The sequence below is a fragment of the Plasmodium coatneyi genome, chromosome 3, assembly GCF_001680005.1.
Source record: "Plasmodium coatneyi strain Hackeri chromosome 3, complete sequence".
In the NCBI taxonomy this organism is placed as follows: domain Eukaryota; phylum Apicomplexa; class Aconoidasida; order Haemosporida; family Plasmodiidae; genus Plasmodium; species Plasmodium coatneyi.
This window is the reverse complement of record NC_033558.1, coordinates 545,038-564,993: the sequence shown is the minus strand read 5'-3', so window position 1 is coordinate 564,993 and position 19,956 is coordinate 545,038. Positions and strand designations below refer to the sequence as shown.

General features: G+C 45.2%; 6 protein-coding genes across 6 annotated transcripts; 3 read left to right on the top strand and 3 right to left on the bottom strand.

Moving 5' to 3' along the window:
• Nucleotides 1-128: 128 nt before the first annotated feature.
• On the bottom strand, nucleotides 129-1,282 carry PCOAH_00005000 (Uncharacterized protein; the record flags this gene model as incomplete). Its single annotated transcript, XM_020057315.1, has 2 exons — nucleotides 129-322; nucleotides 463-1,282. 2 exons carry the CDS (start codon nucleotides 1,280-1,282, stop codon nucleotides 129-131), a joined length of 1,014 nt encoding a protein of 337 aa, XP_019912929.1.
• Nucleotides 1,283-2,492: 1,210 nt separating this feature from the next.
• Nucleotides 2,493-4,067, top strand: PCOAH_00004990 (Transcription initiation factor IIE; the record flags this gene model as incomplete). The annotated part of the gene is made up of 4 exons (XM_020057314.1): nucleotides 2,493-2,978; nucleotides 3,097-3,334; nucleotides 3,457-3,828; nucleotides 3,982-4,067. 4 exons carry the CDS (start codon nucleotides 2,493-2,495, stop codon nucleotides 4,065-4,067), a joined length of 1,182 nt encoding a protein of 393 aa, XP_019912906.1.
• Nucleotides 4,068-5,543: 1,476 nt separating this feature from the next.
• On the top strand, nucleotides 5,544-7,604 carry PCOAH_00004980 (Queuine tRNA-ribosyltransferase; the record flags this gene model as incomplete). Its single annotated transcript, XM_020057313.1, has 1 exon — nucleotides 5,544-7,604. One exon carries the CDS (start codon nucleotides 5,544-5,546, stop codon nucleotides 7,602-7,604), a length of 2,061 nt encoding a protein of 686 aa, XP_019912930.1.
• A 2,589-nt stretch (nucleotides 7,605-10,193) lies between these two features.
• PCOAH_00004970 (Calmodulin-domain protein kinase) lies at nucleotides 10,194-11,886 on the top strand (the record flags this gene model as incomplete). The annotated part of the gene is made up of 2 exons (XM_020057312.1): nucleotides 10,194-10,992; nucleotides 11,096-11,886. The coding sequence occupies 2 exons, from the start codon at nucleotides 10,194-10,196 to the stop codon at nucleotides 11,884-11,886; spliced, it is 1,590 nt and encodes a 529-aa protein (XP_019912946.1).
• Nucleotides 11,887-12,823: 937 nt separating this feature from the next.
• Nucleotides 12,824-16,685, bottom strand: PCOAH_00004960 (Uncharacterized protein; the record flags this gene model as incomplete). Its single annotated transcript, XM_020057311.1, has 9 exons — nucleotides 12,824-12,950; nucleotides 13,076-13,117; nucleotides 13,207-13,258; nucleotides 13,401-13,569; nucleotides 13,754-13,882; nucleotides 13,987-14,046; nucleotides 14,188-14,250; nucleotides 14,375-14,493; nucleotides 14,594-16,685. The coding sequence occupies 9 exons, from the start codon at nucleotides 16,683-16,685 to the stop codon at nucleotides 12,824-12,826; spliced, it is 2,853 nt and encodes a 950-aa protein (XP_019912969.1).
• A 1,616-nt stretch (nucleotides 16,686-18,301) lies between these two features.
• On the bottom strand, nucleotides 18,302-19,924 carry PCOAH_00004950 (Serine-tRNA ligase; the record flags this gene model as incomplete). The annotated part of the gene is made up of 1 exon (XM_020057310.1): nucleotides 18,302-19,924. One exon carries the CDS (start codon nucleotides 19,922-19,924, stop codon nucleotides 18,302-18,304), a length of 1,623 nt encoding a protein of 540 aa, XP_019912777.1.
• Between the last annotated feature and the right edge of the window lie 32 nt (nucleotides 19,925-19,956).

Here is a 19,956-nt window from a genome sequence, read left to right as displayed (position 1 = left end):
CTCTGCGTGTTAAGGTGTCCTTTTCTGTGTGCCTATCCCTACTTGCATACACATGGTGATTTTTTTCCTTTATATACATATATATATATATGTGTTTTTTTTTTGTGATTCCCCCTGAGAAACCTACCTCACTTCTTAAACAACGACGTGAAGGTCTTGATGAGACCGCTTTCTCTCGTCGGTGATGTATCCTGGGCACCTGGGGGAGGCCCCCCGCGTGTCTGCTCCTTCCCCTTTTTCGTCCGCCGGAGACGCTCTGCCCATTCATCGTCCCCGTATTCGCGTAGAATTAAGCTGGTGTTCGCTAACAGGTTGGATGATCCTAAGGGGGGGGTAAGTAGTTCGTATGAGTGTAAACGGGGGATGCATACGGTTAGTGGTGAGCATGTGCAAGCGTAACCACGTCTATCCGTTCATCGACGTGTGCATCGATGTGTGCATTTGGGAACCTTCCCTCTTTACCATATATGTAGGCAGTCATGTTAAAGAAATTATTCCGAGACACGTTGAAGGGCTTGTTCTCCACGTCCAACGGGGGGGGAACACTGGACGGCGCTGCAAGGGGAACTGTAGACTGTAGACGTGACTGAGTTACATCGGGGGAGGCTGCTTGTCGGTCCAAGTGCCTAATTTCAGTGTGCTTCCCCTTGACTTCTCTGTCCTCACGACGAACGTGGGAGAGGCTGGACAGGTAGCTGTCTTTGCACTTCAGTGCGGTGCATTCGACTTTTATTTCCTGCTTCAACATCTTTATTAAAATATGCTTCATTTTTTCGCTGTCCGTTTTTTTGCACGTAACGACTAGGACGCCCACTCCTTCCTTTTTTTGGGAGGGCCTGTTCACGGGGGGTTCACCCGGGTGAGAGGTGGTTCCACCACGGATTGATGACGCCCCCCCCCGTGCGGTGTGCATGACGTTCTTCCCACCGTTGACCACACATGTGTTCTTCACTTTTGTCTGCCCAACGGGTGCATCCTCCCCGATATTCTCCCCCGAGGAATTCCCACCCAAGTTGGGGTTAAAAATAACGATGGCGCTGTAAATGTAGTTGTTCTTTACGCAACTGTATTCGTCTACATTGAGGAACTCAAAGCGCTCGTGAAAGATCGTGGGATTTTTAAAGGCCTGGTTTAACTTTACCGACTTGTTTTCCAGGTCCTTCTTCACTTCTTTTTTTTTTTTAATCCAATCCTTGCCGTACACATTTTCTATGTTGAGGATACCCAGCAGGATGACCTCCCGTTCCTTGTCACCCCTCCGGTCTTCACTCTCTGCTTTCATTTTCATCGTGAAGCTGCAGTATAGCGGTGTAGCCGTGTAGCGTTGGTTATCCAGTCAGACGGTTGGCGAGGTGGCGTCCCGCTCGGCGCTCTTCGCTGCGAAGGTGCGCGCGGTGAGTTCTCCGTGAAGGATTAACCGGTGGAGAACGACAAAAAAAAAAAAAATAAAAATAAATAAAGTGCTAACCAAACTGCTCACCAAATAAATGCAAAGCAAACGAAACAGAACAAACGAATGGGCACGAGCGGAAGTAACAACTGCACAGACGAATGGGGGGAGTTCCGCCTGGACCATCGCGCACGCTCAGCGGAAGGGTTAAATAAAAATTGCGCCTTAAAAAATGTGTGGCGAAGGAGGCAATTCCCAAGTGGGGATTGCACGTGCAAAAGGGGACGACCCGCTCCCTCGACGAGTAAGTAATTGTGCATGCAGGGTTTAATAACCCCACTTGGAACCATAACCGGGAGGGTCATTGTTTTTTTTTCCCACTGGGGGGAGTGTAGCACGGACGGTCCATCGTTGCAGGGGAAAAAAAAAAAAAAAAAAAAAGCTTACAAAGGGGGCAAAGGACGGGCGGGGAAAAAGGCAAGGTGAACGAAATTCAAAGGGACCAACTCGGGAACTTTTCCAAGGGCTCTCTCCCACCTTCGCTGTATAACGAAACAAGCACATGTAGGGAAAAAAAAAAAAAATTCAACCTCACGCCGACTCCCCGAACGTTTCCTACTACAACGCGCTGCATGGAAGGGCGACTTCGGAAAAAAAAAAAACAAAGTGGAAAAGCGGAGAAGGAGCGAATGATCGAATGAGCGAAGCAACGAAGCGCCACCATTCTTGCTGCTTGCTTAATTACGTACTTCTCTCGCCTCTTATTCTTTTGTTTTTTCGTTTTGGGACCCCCTTTGCGAAGTTTAGGCATGCCGATCATCCAATCTTACATCCTTCAGCAGCGATTTCTTTACAACGACATTTACCGCTTGGAAGAAGTAGCCGTTCTAAGTGGTCCGCGCAACAACTGCAGAGGCGGAAAGGAACACAACATGTACTTATTCGAGTTGACCGATTGGTCTATCTGAAGAACACTCCCTCACCATGTTGTCATTCCATATACTTATAAGCAGGTACGATAGGTTGAAGTCAGGGTAATGCCCACTCAACTTAGTCCGTCTCTCTCCCCCCCTACAAATTACATTGAGTGAGGAAACGCAAGATGGAGAAGTCGAAGGAGATTTTCTACGACAAGGAGAAGAGGTTCTTCCTGCACCTCATGATATACGTGAGTAGGTTCTTTCTAAACGATGAGGAAATTGTTGTTTTCGATTTGTTTGTCCACAATGAATGCCTCTACTTAGAGAAGGACATAATTAACTGCCTCAACATGAACGAGCAGAAGATACGAAGTATTCTCTCTAAACTTTTGAAAGAAAAGTTTATTATCCAAGTACAGAAACTTAAAACCACGGAAAGGGGTTCTACCTTCCAAGTGTATTACTGCCTGAACAACTACATCGTTTATGTGATAGATTATCGAGTTAGGCAGATGGAGGTGCAACTGAAGAAGGATCGAAGTGACAACGATATGTATGTCTGTAACTTTTGTAACACGACGTACTCTCAGCTGGATGCTCAGCTGCTCCCGCTGGACTCCTACGACGCCCACTTCCTCTGTTTCTGCAACAATAAAATTGAACTCGTCGTAAGTGCCAAGAGGGGAGCATGTCACCTGGCATATTACATCGCATATAATACCACACACTGCACTGATCACCACACCATAACACTATACCACACCGCATCTGACCCCACCACTGCAGGAGAAGGACGAAAGCAGCAACGACCGCATCTACAACCGATACACCAAGTACATCAACATCCTAAAGGAGCACACGGAAAAGCTCAAAAATTATTTCATTCCCCTCTACACGGAAAAGTTCAGCAGGGTGGTGCCCAACTCTCTGCACTCCCTCGCCGAGGATAACTCATCTGACGAATCCATGACGAACAATTCTTCTGAGTTGTCCCTCACGAATAACTCCTCCCAAGTGTCTCAAAGTAGGGTCCTGCGTCTTGGCGAGCCAGTCAGCCACCGCGTGTGCGTGTGTAACAGTGCCACACCGTTGCTGCATTTGTTTCCCCCTCATGCAATCACCTTCGCGTGCTTGCCCCCCTCGTAGGCAACTCCGGAAAGGTGCCCGAACAGAAGAGAGCAAAGAACGAAGAAACACCCACGGACGCCTGCAGCAGCGTTATCCGGTCAGACAAAAAAATAAAAATATGCATGAATGCAAAGGGAAAAAAAGGAACCCACCAAGTAGTAGCCCCGTCCACTGGCGGAAGGAGCACTAGCCCTGCGAAGGACCAAGTGGAACATAAAACTGAACAGAAGGGCCACACCACAGGAAGGACAAAACATAAAAGTGGTGACTTGGCCCGGGTGCAACAAAGTGCCAGCCAAATGGTAGTGCTGAAGGGTACCCAGAAGACCAATGAGCCGGAAATGCCCCTGTTTTATATAGAAAAGTTCAAGAAGGAGTTTTCCCTCATGGGTATGTACATTGTGGTTTGTGTGACTGTCTGTTTCCTCTTCTGCAAATGTGGCAGTAGTGATCACGCGTGTGCTGTTGCGTTGGGGAAACCCTTTTTTCATTTTATTTTATTTTTATTTTTATTTTTATTTTTTTTCTTTTCGCCGCCTTTAGATGCCCAGAAACTGCAGCAAGACATGACTCAGGACGAATTCGAACGCTTCATGGAGTTGCAGGATGAGTACCTGGACCTGATTTGACTTCCCCCCTTTGAGCCCACCATGGGGACGAAGCAGACCGCTTACCTTGAAGGGGTAATTCATTTTTAAGGGGGCACCCCGAGGGTGGACGAACCGTCATCCTGAACCCTAACTCGGGTAACTGAACTGTCTAACTTAATCATGATGAGGAAGAAAATCCTTCTGATGTCCCTTGTAGGATCTGTGCAGGGGACAAATTAAAAATGGCTTCCTCTCTGGAATGCATTACACGCTCGGGAGGTGCATACGTGCATATGTGTGTATGTGTGTGCATGCTGAGTGATCCTTCGTGCAAATCTGTCGAAGGAAAAGGTTTGCAATGTCTACACCGTAACGTAGGAGAAGGTATGTTTTTGTCTGACAGGGAGTGGGGGATTTTTTTCCCCGCTTTTTCTTTAGTAGTTACTGATAAGCGCCTTTTTTTTTTTTTAACTCCTTCGTGCAGAAGATCGACACGCGGGATGTGCTTGAAGTCACCTGTTGGCACGTCACAGATGGAGGCAGCCTTGCGCGTCACGACGTTTATTTTTTGTCCCCGGACTGCATCCGTTGATTTTATCATTTGCCATTTTGTTTTTCCACTTTGTTTTGCTTTTTTGGTTTCTCCGTTTATTTGTAAGACCCCCGTTGGGTCATTCTTTTTTTTTTTTTTTTTTTTTTTCTACCCTTGTTCCTGCCCAAGGCTTCATAATTAAACCTGTTCATGTCTCCCCCCCTTTGTCCGATCGCATTCCAAATGCCAGTTTATATTTTTTAAGTGAACAGAACAGTGGAAACACATCTTTGTTGGTGCGTTCAGCCAGTTGCATCAATGTAACGGGGTAGAAAAAACAGGCGGAGAGGTAGCCGCGTAGAGTTCCCCCCAATGGAGGTGTAAAACTTTGACACGGCTTCCTGGCATGTTCCACCAAATTTCGTTGCCGCCATGCGCTATGACCGAGCGGTGGAGAGTGGTATCTTCCATTGAAAATATTTTCGCAACACCTCGACAGTGGACTGACTCTGCTAGATGCTAGAACCCGCCTCCACATTTTAGCAACCGTTTTGGGAATCACAAAAGAGGAAAATTTGATTTAAAAAGGGAGGAAAGAAATTGGTTTACTTAAAATTTTTAGCTTTTTTTTTTTTTTTTTTTTTTTTTTTTCCAATAATGCTCCGTTGTACTGCAAGATGAGAGGTCGACTGATTAACCTAACCCAACGGTGGTGCATCTAATTCGTGAGGATAAAGCACGAACAGGTTAGCCACCGCATCGAGGAAATTCCCCCCAAAAGAACAACAATTTTGCAAAAACTGCAAAGTAATTTGCACTCCAATGGGTTACCTCTTTTCCAGTGGTTGTTAAAATGAAGTTGTAACAAAATAGCATAGATTATTTTTTTTTTTTCCCCCATGCAAAGGAACAACTCTTATGTTAACCTCGCGTCTCTGCCGTGACTAAGTGAAATCATTGAGCTGGACTTTCTTCACCTCGACATGGAAGAACCTAATGATAAGTTAAGTCGAAAAAAGAAGGCCTCCTTCCCGGAGAGTAACTCCCCTTCAAGCGGAAACCAAAAGAGTAAAAAAAAAAAAATAAAAGTTGGAAGCGATATAGGGAGCAATGGAGGTGAAGTGGCCAGGGGGGAGTCTCCCCCGAGTAGCTCCTATGAGGAACCCATACCATTTGACTTTTTCACGGAAGAGGACTATAAGAAATACAACGAATTTGTGAGGTTCTGCGAGGAGAGCTTTGCCTACATCGACATGGAAGACGTGAATAAACAAATCTCTCTTCTCAGATCGAGGGGTGGCCAAGCGGAGTTGTACTTGTCCAATGTGGTTAGCAGTTCGAGTGACGAGGGAGGAGAGGATGGCTGCGACGGGGAGAAGCAGAAGAGGCGGGCCACTACCCCCAGGAAAGAACGAAAGTACATGAAAAATTTAAAGCTAATAAATATAAAGAAGCACAAGCGAGCCAGGATCAATTTAATACTGATTAGGAAGAAGTACACAGGGGGGAAGCAGATGGAGGGCCACCAGGCACGCAAGAAGAACACCGTGGTCGTGTCCCCCATTTTTATGCCTGTCGGCACGAAGAGCTGCATCAAGGGATTGGTGCAGGAAGAAGTGCAACTCCTCTGCAACGACATAATCCTGAGCAACACGTACCACTTAGCCAACATATTTGACGTATCAACTTTTGTGGATAACAAGGGCATTAACAACTTTATCCGTTTTCCCAATGCGATGCTAACCGACTCTGGGGGGTTCCAGATGGTGTCCCTGAGCAAGCGAATAAAGATACTGGAGGAGGGCATCCTCTTCGACAACATCTATGACGCTGAGGTTATGCGGAAGAACGTTCGTGCGGTGGGGGGGATCGTCGAAGTGATGGAAGAAGTTTCCTCTATCCAAACGGATACCGGCAGCACTACCGGGAGGGAAATTCTGTTGACGCCCGAAAGCTCCATAAGACTGCAGAACCAAATCGGGAGCGACATCATCATGGCCCTGGACGACGTGCGCCCCGCAACGGAAACGGACGTGGAAAAGATAGAGGAGGCAACTCACAGAACGAACAGGTGGCTACAGAGGTGTATAAAAGCCCATACCAGGGAAAGAGAACAAACGCTCTTTGGAATAATCCAGGGGGGTCTCCATATAAGACTGAGAAACGTATCGATGGAGTTCATATTGAAACAGAAACTGAATGGCTATGCTGTGGGGGGACTCTGCGGTGGCGAAAAAAAAAGGGACTTCTTCAACGTAGTGCACCATTGCTCAAATGAGAAAAATAAAAAATGGAATCATTTGCCAGAAAATAGATGCAGATACATTATGGGCATTGGCTACCTCGTTGATATTCTCTTTTGCTCTCTTCTGGGTTACGACATGTACGACTGTGTGTATGCATCGAGGACGGCTAGGTTTAACACTGCCTTGAGTTATGACGGAACGATAAAATTGAAGCAAGCCAAATATGCCTTTGATTTCTCTCCACTTGTGAGCAAATGCCATTGTTATGTGTGTTCTAATTTTTCTAAATCGGCTCTGCATCTACTTATTTCGAAGAAGAACCCAATTGTTAATGTCCTGCTGACCATCCATAACATTTACTTTACCTTGCACTTTTGCTACCTCCTGCGAGTTGCAATCTTTTCAGAAAAAATCGACCTCTTCGTCACGACCTTCCTGTACAACTACTTCGTCATCGGGTGCAAGAATGGGAACTATAAGATCCCCGATAATGACAAGGCTGCCCCAAATGGGGATACATCAAATGGGGGACCAATCCACCCCCAGGCGACAAACACGCAAGATGAACCAACACATGTAGAGAAAAACGAATTAGTGAAAAACACACCTACTACAGGGACTACACTTACTAGTGATGATCCTCCCCCAAAGGAGCCAACTCAACCCAGTTTCTACCCACCCACGTACACAACCCTGACAGAAGACCAAAAAGGTGAAATGGTAAAGGAGTTGAAGGATAAGTTGCCATATTGGGCTTTACAGGCGCTGCAATATGCTGAAATAGAACTCACTTTTTGAAAACAAAAAAAAGTCTCCCTCGTTATGTGTGTACGTACGACAGGGGAGAAACAGCCATTTTGGTTTACCCACCCCCATGGTGTGCAAAAAATGGAATCATTTGAATGGATCTCCCAGGAGCCACTTTCCCCATAAAAATAACTCGTTCACATTTCAAGTTTGACTTTTCAAAAATGGGATGATTATTGTTGAGCCGATCAGTGTGTGTGTGCACTTATGGGGAATGTCCCATAAAGGGGTGACTCCAGAAAGAGGGCTTCTTCGTACGCAGATGTCCACCGATTCTACATCCGTTTAGCGGATGAAACTCCTTCCCTCTTCCACTTCCCAATCGGGCAGAAATTTCCCTCCCCAAGGTTGTCTTACCACAAAAGACACACCCAAACTGTGATATTGTGTGTGTCTGTGTGCATATGGGTGAGGTGAATGGAAAAAGGCCGCGCTGTGCAAGCTGGCAAATGGACCTAGCGAAACCTCTCCAGAGATTGTGCAGAAAATATTCAAGGCACTTTTGCGAGATCATTATTCACATTTCAAGTTTTGGAAATTTTTTTTTTTTTTTTTCATTTTGTTATCGATGCTGTCTAGCAGGGTCAGAAGGAAAACGGTGCGAAGAGAAAAAAAATCGCAGCTATGCAAAGCTTACACTTTACGTGATACATCAAACAGTCGAGGTTCTACACACGTAACTTTTTTCCATCCCTCGTAAGTGTCCAATAGCGTTTTCCAAAAAGAAAGCTAAAGAGAACACACTAGCGAAATCAAGCTGATAAAGAAGCTGACAAACAAGCTAGAAAAAAAACGGACCAACGAGCTGCGAACTCCTCCAATCTCGGAGTAGCCCCATTTTGAAGTAAGCTCATATTCCTCCAAACCCTTTGCTTGTCCCCCGTGTTACGTCCCCAATTGTGATACGCTTCCCCTGTGTATGTCCTTATGATGGGACCCAACCTTTCCTTTCCAACCTTGTGATCGTTCCTTATGTGCCCTCAGAGGGGCATCTCCACAAATCATCCTCTGGAGTGATGAGAAAAAAATAAAATAACGCCGTTCAGTGAGACCCCTTCACTGGTGTGACATTACCGTAGAAGTGCCTGCCTCCACTGCATCCATTAGTTTTACCTTTGCAATCCCCTTCACGAAATGTTTACCAACATGGCACTAACCTTTTTATTCGTTTTTTTTTTTTTTTTTTTTTTTGGCAAAATGTGGCTAGCATTTGTGTGAACAGACCTCCTCTACCTTGTTGTGTTAAAAAAAAAAGAAAAAAAAAAACTTCCGTGCTACACTTCCTGTCCTTTTAAGACCATTTAATATCATGACTCCACTCGAACAATCCATAGGTAAAGGGAAGAACGTACCAAAGACAAAGATATACCCTCCCCCCTCAGAGAGTTGCAACACACGGTAACTAAAACATTTCACAAAGATGCCGCCTTTGGGAAGCAAGCCCACAAGTCGTGCGCGATAAAGCGTGACGTAAAAAAATGTTACATCGATTTACCACGTAAAAACGTGCAAAAAGGGGTTGTGCCAACTCCCATGGGAGTTTCTCTACTCTCACCATGCACATGCTTAAATGTGATTAAACCTGTACAACTTTGCTGCACGCATTTGCGGGGTTCCCTTGTGCCGCGTGTCCGACAAGAGCGTCTTGTTGTGCACGTGGTTTTCCCTTTTGAGGGGCATGCACACTAAAAAAAAAAAAAAAAAAAACAGCCAAAATGGGGAAATTGCGAAAGAATAGCTAGCTGTGGATAAATCGGCAAAACGACTGAAACTGCAACAGTATTTGAGAACAGGCAACTGGGAAAACTTGAAATATGCTCCAAATGGCCGCGTTATCACTTACAGCAAAATATGTAGAGAAAGTTGTTTAAACACATGCACATTTGAATTGGCGAGGGGAAAGAGCAAGTGTGCACATGTGCGTATGTTCACACACATTATATACATGCGTGGGTGAACTGCTGGGGTGGCTCCCACGCAAGAGAGGCGCAAAAGTGAGAGATGCATACCTACGCGTGCATGTGCTTCCATGTGTTTTGTTCGTGCTGGTTCAGCAGGCGCGAAGTTGCCGCGAACTGATGTGAAGTTGTATGAAAATTTACCTTTCTTTTTTTGTGTTTGCCCTTCCACTCCCTTTTTTTGTCCCCTGTTTAGCTCCTTTTTATCCCCTATATTTTTGACCAGCCTATATATAAACCGTACACATGTATATATGTGTGCGCATTTACACGTCAGCGGCGGAAGATTAGCAATAAAAAAAAAAAAAAAAAAAAGGGAAAAATTAAGAAGCGGCCAAGTGGGAAAGAGAGAACGGGAGAAAAGCTGACAACGTTCCTACTAACACGAACATTCGCGTTGATGTTAACGTCGATATTCGTGCTCATGTTTATGTATTTTTTTTTTTTTTTTTGTTCCTTTTGCCCCTTCTGCCCGTCCTGATCACCTGCCACGTCAATCCACTTCTTCATGCCGATTTCACACCCCGCCCAAGTCTCCAGAGCCAAGCCCTAATCTGCTACATCCCCTCGTGAGGACCACAACAAAGGCATCTGCTTCCCCCTCCAATATTCTCTCAAAACAATGGGCCAAGAAATCTCCACGCCAAACGAAACACGAAATGAAGAAAGCAAAGGAAGCTACAAAAAGAACTTGAAAGGAAGCAATGCAAAAGGGGACCAGAAGGAAAATAATTTGCAGATGTCTAAAAAAATTGCCCAAAATAGCTTTAACAGTAGTAAGTTAAGACCAGGCATGTTCATACAAAATAGCAACGTAGTCTTTAATGAGCAATACAAGGGAATAAAAATATTGGGAAAAGGATCCTTTGGAGAGGTTATCCTGAGTAGAGACAAACACACAGGACATGAGTATGCTATAAAAGTGATAAGTAAGAAACATGTAAAGAGAAAAACGGACAAGCAAAGTCTCCTAAGAGAAGTGGAACTGTTAAAGATGCTAGACCACATTAACATCATGAAGCTGTATGAATTTTTTGAGGACAATAATTACTACTACTTGGTGTCTGATGTCTACTCTGGGGGAGAACTATTCGACGAGATTATTAGCAGGAAGAGGTTCTATGAAGTAGATGCGGCGAGAATTATAAAGCAGGTTCTGAGTGGCATCACCTACATGCATAAAAATAACGTCGTGCATAGGGATTTGAAGCCTGAGAATATTTTACTAGAGACGAAGAACAAGGAAGACATGATTATTAAGATTATTGACTTTGGCTTGTCCACGCATTTCGAATACAGCAAGAAGATGAAGGACAAGATCGGCACGGCGTATTACATTGCACCTGATGTACTGCACGGCACGTACGACGAGAAGTGCGACATTTGGTCCTGCGGCGTCATCCTCTACATTTTGCTCTCAGGTGAGTCATAGCGCAGTTAAGGCGCGCCAAATGCATATCCCTCATCTGAGCGCATCACCACGTAACCACATCACCATGTGTACTCTTCACCTCACCACCGCAGGGTGCCCGCCCTTCAACGGATCGAACGAATACGACATTCTGAAGAAAGTCGAGACGGGAAAGTACACATTCGACCTACCCCAGTTTAAAAAAATCAGTGATAAGGCCAAGGACCTGATTAGAAAAATGCTCATGTACACAAGTGCAGTGAGGATTTCCGCCAGGGATGCGTTGGAACATGAGTGGATAAGGCTCATGACGAGTAAAGACAACGTGAGCATAGACATTCCTTCCCTGGAGCTGAGCATCACAAATATAAGGCAATTTCAAAGCACTCAGAAGTTAGCACAGGCAGCTCTTCTCTACATGGGATCGAAACTCACCACCATAGATGAAACAAAAGAACTCACCAAAATATTTAAACGGATGGATAAGAACGGAGATGGACAGTTAGATAGAAACGAATTAATAATAGGCTACAAGGAACTACTAAAACTGAAGGGAGAAGATACAAGCGACTTGGACAATGCAGCTATAGAATATGAGGTGGATCAGATATTGAGTTCGATCGACTTGGACCAAAATGGCTACATAGAATATTCAGAATTTTTAACCGTTTCTATTGACAGGAAATTACTCTTGTCGACTGAACGTCTGGAGAAGGCATTCAAACTGTTCGACAAGGACGGCTCGGGGAAAATATCTGCCAACGAGTTGGCGCAGCTGTTCGGGCTCAGTGACGTGGGACCCGAATGCTGGAAGACTGTGCTTAAGGAGGTCGACCAGAACAACGACGGGGAGATCGACTTTAAGGAATTCCGGGACATGCTCGTAAAAATGTGCAACTACTAGGTGGTGACTGGTTCGATCAGTACGATGATCGAGTGGACAGTTCAGTCGAGCCGCGCCGCCCCGCAACGCGCATGATGGCCTCCCCCCAATTACACCCCTCCTCGCAATAATTAACCTTATTAATTCGATCACGTGTGCGGAACCAGGTGCCCCCTCCCCCACATCTGATCCTCCCTTGGGGCGGGGGCCCCCCGGCCACGGTATGATGCCTTCCCTCCATTTATCTCACCATATTATATTCATACTTTGCCCCACTTTATTATACCTTTCCCCATCCCCCTCTCTTTCCGCTTCATTTTAAATGTAAATTATCAACCCGAGCGCCCCTTGCGCGCTTGCTCCTTATTTCCCACTCGTGGCAAAAAAAGAAAAAAAAAAAAAAAAAAAAAAGAGGAGGAAGGAGAAAATAAGTACATACGAAATATGAGGAAAACCTGACTGCCTTAACGTGGCCCTTGGAGGTGTATTGTACAACGGGTGCACCTGCATATATAGCGGCGCATCTAGTTCGCCACTTCCTTTTTTTCCACCTCCTTTTTTTTCCCATTTGGAACTGACCCACTTCTCTATCCGTTTTACAAATCAACAACAAACACTTATATGAACGAACAACAAAGTTTGAAATTTGATAATCTAGAAGGAAGAATTGGCGCACGGATGGTGGATACACGTGTATGTGTGTGTGCGTCACTGGAGCAGGACACCAACGGTGTAAACCTTTTCTCCATCCCGCGTAAGGCAACATAACAGGTAACATTGGTAAGGGGAGAAAAAAGTGTATGCTTGAAAAACAACAAACGGGGAACCATCTAATATCAGCTTTATACTTATCCCCTGAAATGACCACGCCCATGTGCATATATTTCGTGTGGCCATTTTGGTCCAGCACACAACACACAGATGGAGGTAAAAAAAAAAAAAAAAAACAATTAAACAATCAAGCCATGGAATTAAATTTGGCAAACTTTTTAATTCTTTTTTTTAAAAGCTCGTTTTCTCCTCGTAGGGATGCGACTTCTTTTAGTAGCTTCTGGTGGTTGTCTTCCTCGCTGGGGGAGCTCGTGCTGCGTTAACGGTATGTGTTGTAATGGTGGGTGTGACGGTTAGTAAATTATCATGCGTATGGATGGAAAAAGGCACTTAAACTTCTTTGCAGTTTTGCAGGGTGGCGCTCTTTTTGGCAACTCACCTTTGGTTGGGGGCATCACTGGGGAGGGGCTTAGGGCCTTTCCTGAAAGGGGGAAGGAGCACGGTAAAGGGGTGAGTTGGCGAAGCAAAACAGCCGAGTTAAAGCGTGCCGTTGTTCCTTGCTGTGCTTACTTCTGACTGTCCGCGCTTCGAAGACCTCCGTTCGTTTTGGCCTTCTCAATGTCTACAGTGTAAAAAAATGCCAATAAGGTGAACGACGGTGAGAGAGTAAATTTTTGCGTCCCCAACGGGTTTATCCCCGCTCATTTCCATAAGTGAAGACGCCTCACTCATATTTGCGGTGCGCCGCTTCGTGTTTTCCCTACCCTTGGTGAGCGAGTCAACCATCTTGGAGAGTCTGTTTTTTTCCGTGACGAGGAGGTTCACCTGATCCGATATAGCTATATTTTTCTGTTGTAGAATTAGGTTGTTTTTTCTCAGTTCTTCTATTTCCTTCATGCATCCGGAGGCGCTTTTTCCTTTGCTTTTTTCTTCCTATTTTTAAGGAGAAGATAAGTAAAACGACGCGATGTGAAGTGACGTCATCATGGATGGGGGAGCTCCTCATTCAATAGCGTCTTCAACACGTTGACAGAGCGCCCTTAACAGATATCTCCCAGAGGATAAACGGAGGACAGAGCGCTCCGCCACCCCAAGGCAATCGCATCGTCGACTATACCTCCAGGGACTTGTTCAGACTTTCCATCTTCAAACGCAGATCCTCCAACCGATTTTGCAGCTCCGTTTTGCTTCTTTTCTCTTCCTCGTAATAGCTATTCATTTTAATGGTCTCTCTTCGCAGCTCGTTCTGCAACGTGGTGGAAGGTTGGCAAATCATTTGGGTAGACGAAACATTTTTTTGAGGACGAAGAAAGGAGGGAAGACTGCTCCATCCATTTCCACCTTGCTAACCTTTTCCTGCTCCACGGCTTCCAATTTGACCCTTAGCGTTTCTGCTTCGTGGGAGATGGCCTATTCGTTAGAGGGAAAAAAGGGTTGACGGTGTGCAAATAAATGGGCAAGGGAGCACAAACATCACCACGCTCTTCCACTGATTAAGATTCCATGTTTGCTGTTACGGTGGGAGAAGCTAAAGGGGGGAATAGCAGTTACCTTTGTCTTTCTCTCGTCGATCAACTTTTTATACCGTTCGATGTCGTTCAGTAGGAGCTTGTACTGTTGTTAAGTTGGAAACACACAAAAGTGAGTAATGAAAAGGGGGTACTAAACAGTCATGCAGATGGACTGACGTAGTGATGCTTCCTGCACAGGGGATATTCCCTCTGTCAGATTCTCCTACCTTATTCTTAAAAAACAAGTCCACATTTTTGTACTTATCCTGTAATAGCTTTATTTCCTTCATCAGGTGTTCATTCGTTTTGATTAGTTCGTTTTCATCTTTGAACCGCTTCACGGTGTCTGCGGGGAGGGGCAGGATTGGCGATATGGATGAACCGTGCGGCAGAGGTTTGCATGCGTATCTTCATAGACACCAGCGTGTAGGATGAGAAGACCCTACCAAGCTGAGCCTGGAACGCCTCAATAGTATTCTTAAGGTCCTCCTCGAGTATATTTTTCTCTCCACGTAGCTTCTTAATCTTCTGCACCAACTTGTGGTTGAGTTTTCGATGCGTGAGGAGCTCTCTGTTCACATTTTCCAGGATGGAGTTTACATCCACGTTGTCAAAAATATTTTTGGCTCTTTTATTTTCAAACCTTTCGTTTATGTTGTTAAAAATGTAATCGTTGAGTATGTGCAAATTTGCGTGCATGTACCTTAGTATTATGGCAATTAAATCTCGGTGCCTTTTGTGCAGGCATTTACAGACATAGTATTCCTCATCGCTGGTGTGGAGAAAAAACTCCTCGTTGCAGCTATTCGCACGGCGTAAAAACTCCACATAAGGATAGACATCACTAAATTTGTAATTCCACATGTGTGTTGTAACGTTATTTTGACTTACAAGTTTTATCTCATTTTTGTGAATGTGAAGCATGTATAGGTGGTCGTCCTGTTCACTGTCCACGTTTGAGCTGAGGCTGTGTTCATCTACACTGGTGCAGTCGTTATACGCGTCGAAATGTTTTACTCTCTGCTTTGCACTTGTAGGGAGGAAATTATTTGGGTCTCTTTCGTAAGGATTCGCAACATTATCATCCACTTTGATGCTCTTCCGGAGAACATATATTGGATACCTTATAATATCATTCTGGATAACCGTTTGGAGCATCTTTTTCGTTTTTTCGTTCAGACTGAATGGTCCCACTTCGGCCACTGCCACTCCTGAGTATTTCCCATTGGGGGGAAAGCTATTCGACGGATGGTGGTCACTCGTTTTGGGGGGCGCACAGATGAAATCTTTTTCCTTCAGGGATGATTCGTATGGATCCAAAGTGAAGGGCTCTTTCTTCATCATGTGGAGGTCTCCTCTTTCGCTTATCCTACTCGTATAATGGTTGGTGGTCGCGGGAGGGACTCGACTGGACGAGCGGGACGGACCACTGCTTCGATCTCCACGTCGGAACGCACTTATGTCATGTGAATGCATGCCTGATCCATCTCTGTCATTACTATCCGTGAAGCTATTCTTAAACGAGGAAACGTCGTTATACAGCTGAACGTCACTGCAACGTGACTGGTCAGCAAATTTACTATCGACACTCCCATCGCTTTCGTGCCAACTTCCTACCGACGTGCACGCGTTGTTCTGAGGATACCTACACCGGGTGCCTTCCTTCACCTGTCCACCATTAACGTAGGAACACTCAACGCAAATTTTGAGTCCTATGTCATCACAGGTTAACTCGTACTCGCTGCCATATTGGGCTACCTCAGGGGGGCTTCCCCCATCTGGAGAACCACCAACCGTGCCAACCGTGTCAACCGTTTCAACGCTGCTACCATTTGCAGCGACACCCGAGTCGGCAAAACTGCGACTAACCATGTTACACCTCTTATCACAGTAGATGCGTGTCCACCGGTAAACACAAGGAATCCTTTTCCTACTATCCGTATCGTACGCATAGGCGATAATTTTATTTTTTTCGTTTTGACAGGAGAGCTCGACGTGGAAGCCAAAGTTGTGCGTCCCCCTAAAAGTTATGTCTCTATTGTTGCAAGAAAAAATGTCTTCATTTGGGTTCTTTTTCAAGTCAGGTGTGTCTTCCTCCCTGTTTTCACCCCTGCTCCTACTACTGAATAAATTTTTATACGCGTTTTTCCTAATGATGATTTCCCCTTCGTTTATGTAGATGGTGTTTTTAAGGTCCTCAATGTTACAAGGAGACTTACAGAAGGGGTAGTTCATATTTTTGGATGCTTCCTTTGCTGTGCACCTTAGGTGTTCCTTCACTCCTTCGATAACACTCTTTGCATGCTTCATTTGGCTTCCTATAATTCCGTTAAACAGTTTTTTCATGTTACTACTCTTACCATGTGACACGTCTGTGTCGTCCTCCCTCTTGGTAAAAGTTTGTTTCCCCTTCGATTGGGTTCTTACACGTACGGGCATACTTCCTATTTCTTCTTCCTCTACTTCGGCGGGAGATATTATCATCCTCCTCCCTGTGCTCGCTTCCCTTTTTACTTCCTTCAGTTTGGCGACTTCCATTTTTTCTGCACCACGGTTTGCTTCACCGTTAGGTCAAGTTTTGGTGTAGGTTTCGCGTATCGCATAAATTGGGGGCCAATCTCCCCATCCAATCTGTACTATTACCTTCCTCTTTTCCACTGAGAAACCTTCCTTCACCCGTTCCGCTCTCTACTGCTGGTAGCATGTACACCAAACAGGGTAAGCATATGGGTCTGTAGGTGGAGTTACACTAGCCTCAAAATGGCGTTGACAATCACAGAACATCTGACAAGGATTATATGCCCAGTGTGTGTACACGCGGTGGATCACTCTCTGCCGTTACACACATGCATAGGAGGGGAAAAGAGAAAGAGAGACCCTTACACAACGAAGTCGGAAAGGGCCAGCTCCAAACACAATGGGGGATATCACGATTCGCAAACAAAAGAGTCTGTCGTATTCCCCCAATTTTACAAACAATCAGATGGGTTTATTAATTATTGTTGCTTCTTCCTCACCCCTCTTTTAAAAAGGGTGGCAAAAAAAAAAAAAAAAATGACACACGTGGGAAACGGCAATTTTGGTTATAATTTTTTTTTTTTTTTTTTTTTTTTTTTTCTTTGCGTGCTTGCCAACAGGGTTTAAGAGGGTCTTTAATTTTTTTCAGTAAAATTGGGATATGGTGGCTTTGGCCACAATTGGATGCGGCCAATCATGAGCAACCACTTCGGGTGACCATTCGATGGGACATACACATGAGTGGGAAATCTGCCCCCCAAAAAAAATGGCAAACATTCAGTAACACACGGTAACCTCTCCCTGTTGGCAGGCGCGCAGAAAAAAAAAAAAAATGTTGGCGGGTGACAGAGCAGCAAAGCAGTAGGTACCAAAGCAGCATTGGAGCAGTGGAACAGTGGAAACGTGTGCAAGCGCATGTGCATACTTGCGCACACCCCTACAGGCCTATCCTCTTTTCATCGGAAGGGCTGCTCGTTCTGCAGTCAGCGGGGTGAACTTAGTACGCCATTTGATTTTTTTACAAAACTCTATAACGAAAATGGTGCTATTTTTTTTTTCTTCTTTTTTGTTTAAATGGCCAAGTGGGTCAGTTCATATGCTGCTCTTTCCTTCTTGCGTGGGGCTACGAAATGGCAGATAACAGACGGCAGAATGTGGATAGCTGCATGGGTGGGGGTGGAGGCGACCGCGACGCATCCGTCTCTACACCACCCGCACGCTATTGTCTTATCCAATTTTCACCGTCCCACTGATCAGTAAATATGCGGTCGCCTCGTTTCTAAAACGTGGGTTGCGAAGAAGAAAGTTTACCCTGTGTGTGCCAGTAGGCCACTCCTCCAATAAACTAGCTACATACGCGCTGCTTGGTTTAAAGTTTCCGCCGCGACGCGTTATTTTACAGCGACTGGTTGCTGTTTTATCTTTGCTGCTTTGCAAAAAGGGGATCTTCCCCGTGAAGGGTGTTCACAATGATGGGGTGGTCATATAGGGGTAAAAAAAAAAAAAATATGCACGCAGAAACGGTGTACGAAATGATGTACGATATGGCAGCGTCGTACACGTGGTACAAAGGTGCCATGTCATGCAACCAGGCAACCATGCAATCGTGCAAACGTGCAACCGTGCAACAGCGTAGCTCACTCGATGAAGGGAATAAATTCAACGTTGTTCATGTATGGGCGTAGTTTTTCCGGCACGACGATGCCCTCTCCGTTTTGGTAATTCTCGAGGAGGCAACAGAGGAACCTCTGCGCCGCCACCATGGTGCCGTTGAGGAGGTGCACACTGTTCCTACTCTCCGTTTGGAAGTTTTGCAAAAATTCCTCATGGTCACTTCCAACCTCATCACAATCGTTGTAATCACCCCCGTTGTTTCCCTTTTTCTTTCCCTCCTCTTTCACGTCACTAATTTTGACACTCGAGTCTACGTACTTAACGTTTAGGTTGTTGCTCTGGTAGTCCGTGCAGTTGCTACATGATACGAGTTCCCTGTATTGATTGCTCGAAGGGAAATAACCTTCCAGGTCATACTTAATCGCAGCAGCGTTGTTTAGTGCTCCGGATACGATGCTAACAATTCTGTATGGGATGTTAAGTGACTGATAAAACTCCTCACAGGTCTTCATCATTTCTTTATGTACCTTGTTGCTTGTTTGAGGGAGGGATACACAGAATTGTTCTATTTTGTCAAACTGGTGAACTCGTAAAATGCCCCTAATATCCTTTCCGTGTGCTCCTGCTTCCTTCCTAAAGCAGGAAGAAACCCCAGCATACTTCAAGGGTAAATACTTTGATTCGATCGTTTCATCTTTATGCAGTGCACACAGTGGCTGCTCAGACGTAGCAATGAGGAACAAGTCGTCTCTGTTGGGGTCATCGCTCTGGGCAACGGTCGCAGAAACTGGTGCCCCACTTGCAGCAGTACCTGTCGTCCCTGTGGGGTTACCTCCAGATGAGCCAATCCTGTAGAGGGTCTCCTCAAAATCGTCCAACTCAGCACATTCCTCCATTATATTTTTTTTCATAAAAAAGGGGGGATACACAGGGGTGTAATTTTTGCTCACTAAGAAGTTTATTGCGTATTGCAAAATTGCATTGTGTAGGAGGAAGCCTGCTCCGGTCAGGTAATAACCCCTGTGACCAGCCACCTGGATGCCCTTCTTGAAATTCGCCCCTCCGATTTTCCTCAGCAGGTCAAAGTGGTAGTAGTACTTCTTCCCGCCGATGTTGCCATTCGGGTGGACGACACCACCACCGATCGAGCTGCCACTTGGAACCTCCCTCTTGTTGCCCCCCTTACCGCTTTTGTTCTCTTCTGAAGCTTCATCTGTTGTCACTTCCAATTTTTTGCACACCCCCCAGGTGGTCACCACCTTGTTGTTATCCTCGTCATTCGAAGTTACCACGTCTTTGTTAAGCAAATTACCGACCTTACTGAGGTACTTATTTCTCTGCTTAAGTAAATCCCTTTCCTGATTCTGCAGCTGAGGGATTTCCTCCTTCATCGTTAAACTTTTTTTCTTTAAATCTTCCACATTTGCATTTTTGTCCTGCTTTTTTTTATTCCCTATTTCTTTATTCACTAAATTAATATTTTTTTTCAATTCTTCCAATTTGAAAATGCACTTCCTCCACTTCTCATCGTACTCGATGACCTTATCGACGTTCGTCTCGTCATGGAACCTCTTCCTTTCCGACTCTTTAATTTTTTCGGGGTTGCCCCCTTTTTCCTTCCTGAACAGGTTGATGTCCAGCACCATTCTGGGTCTCTCAGATAACTTCTTCGGGGTGA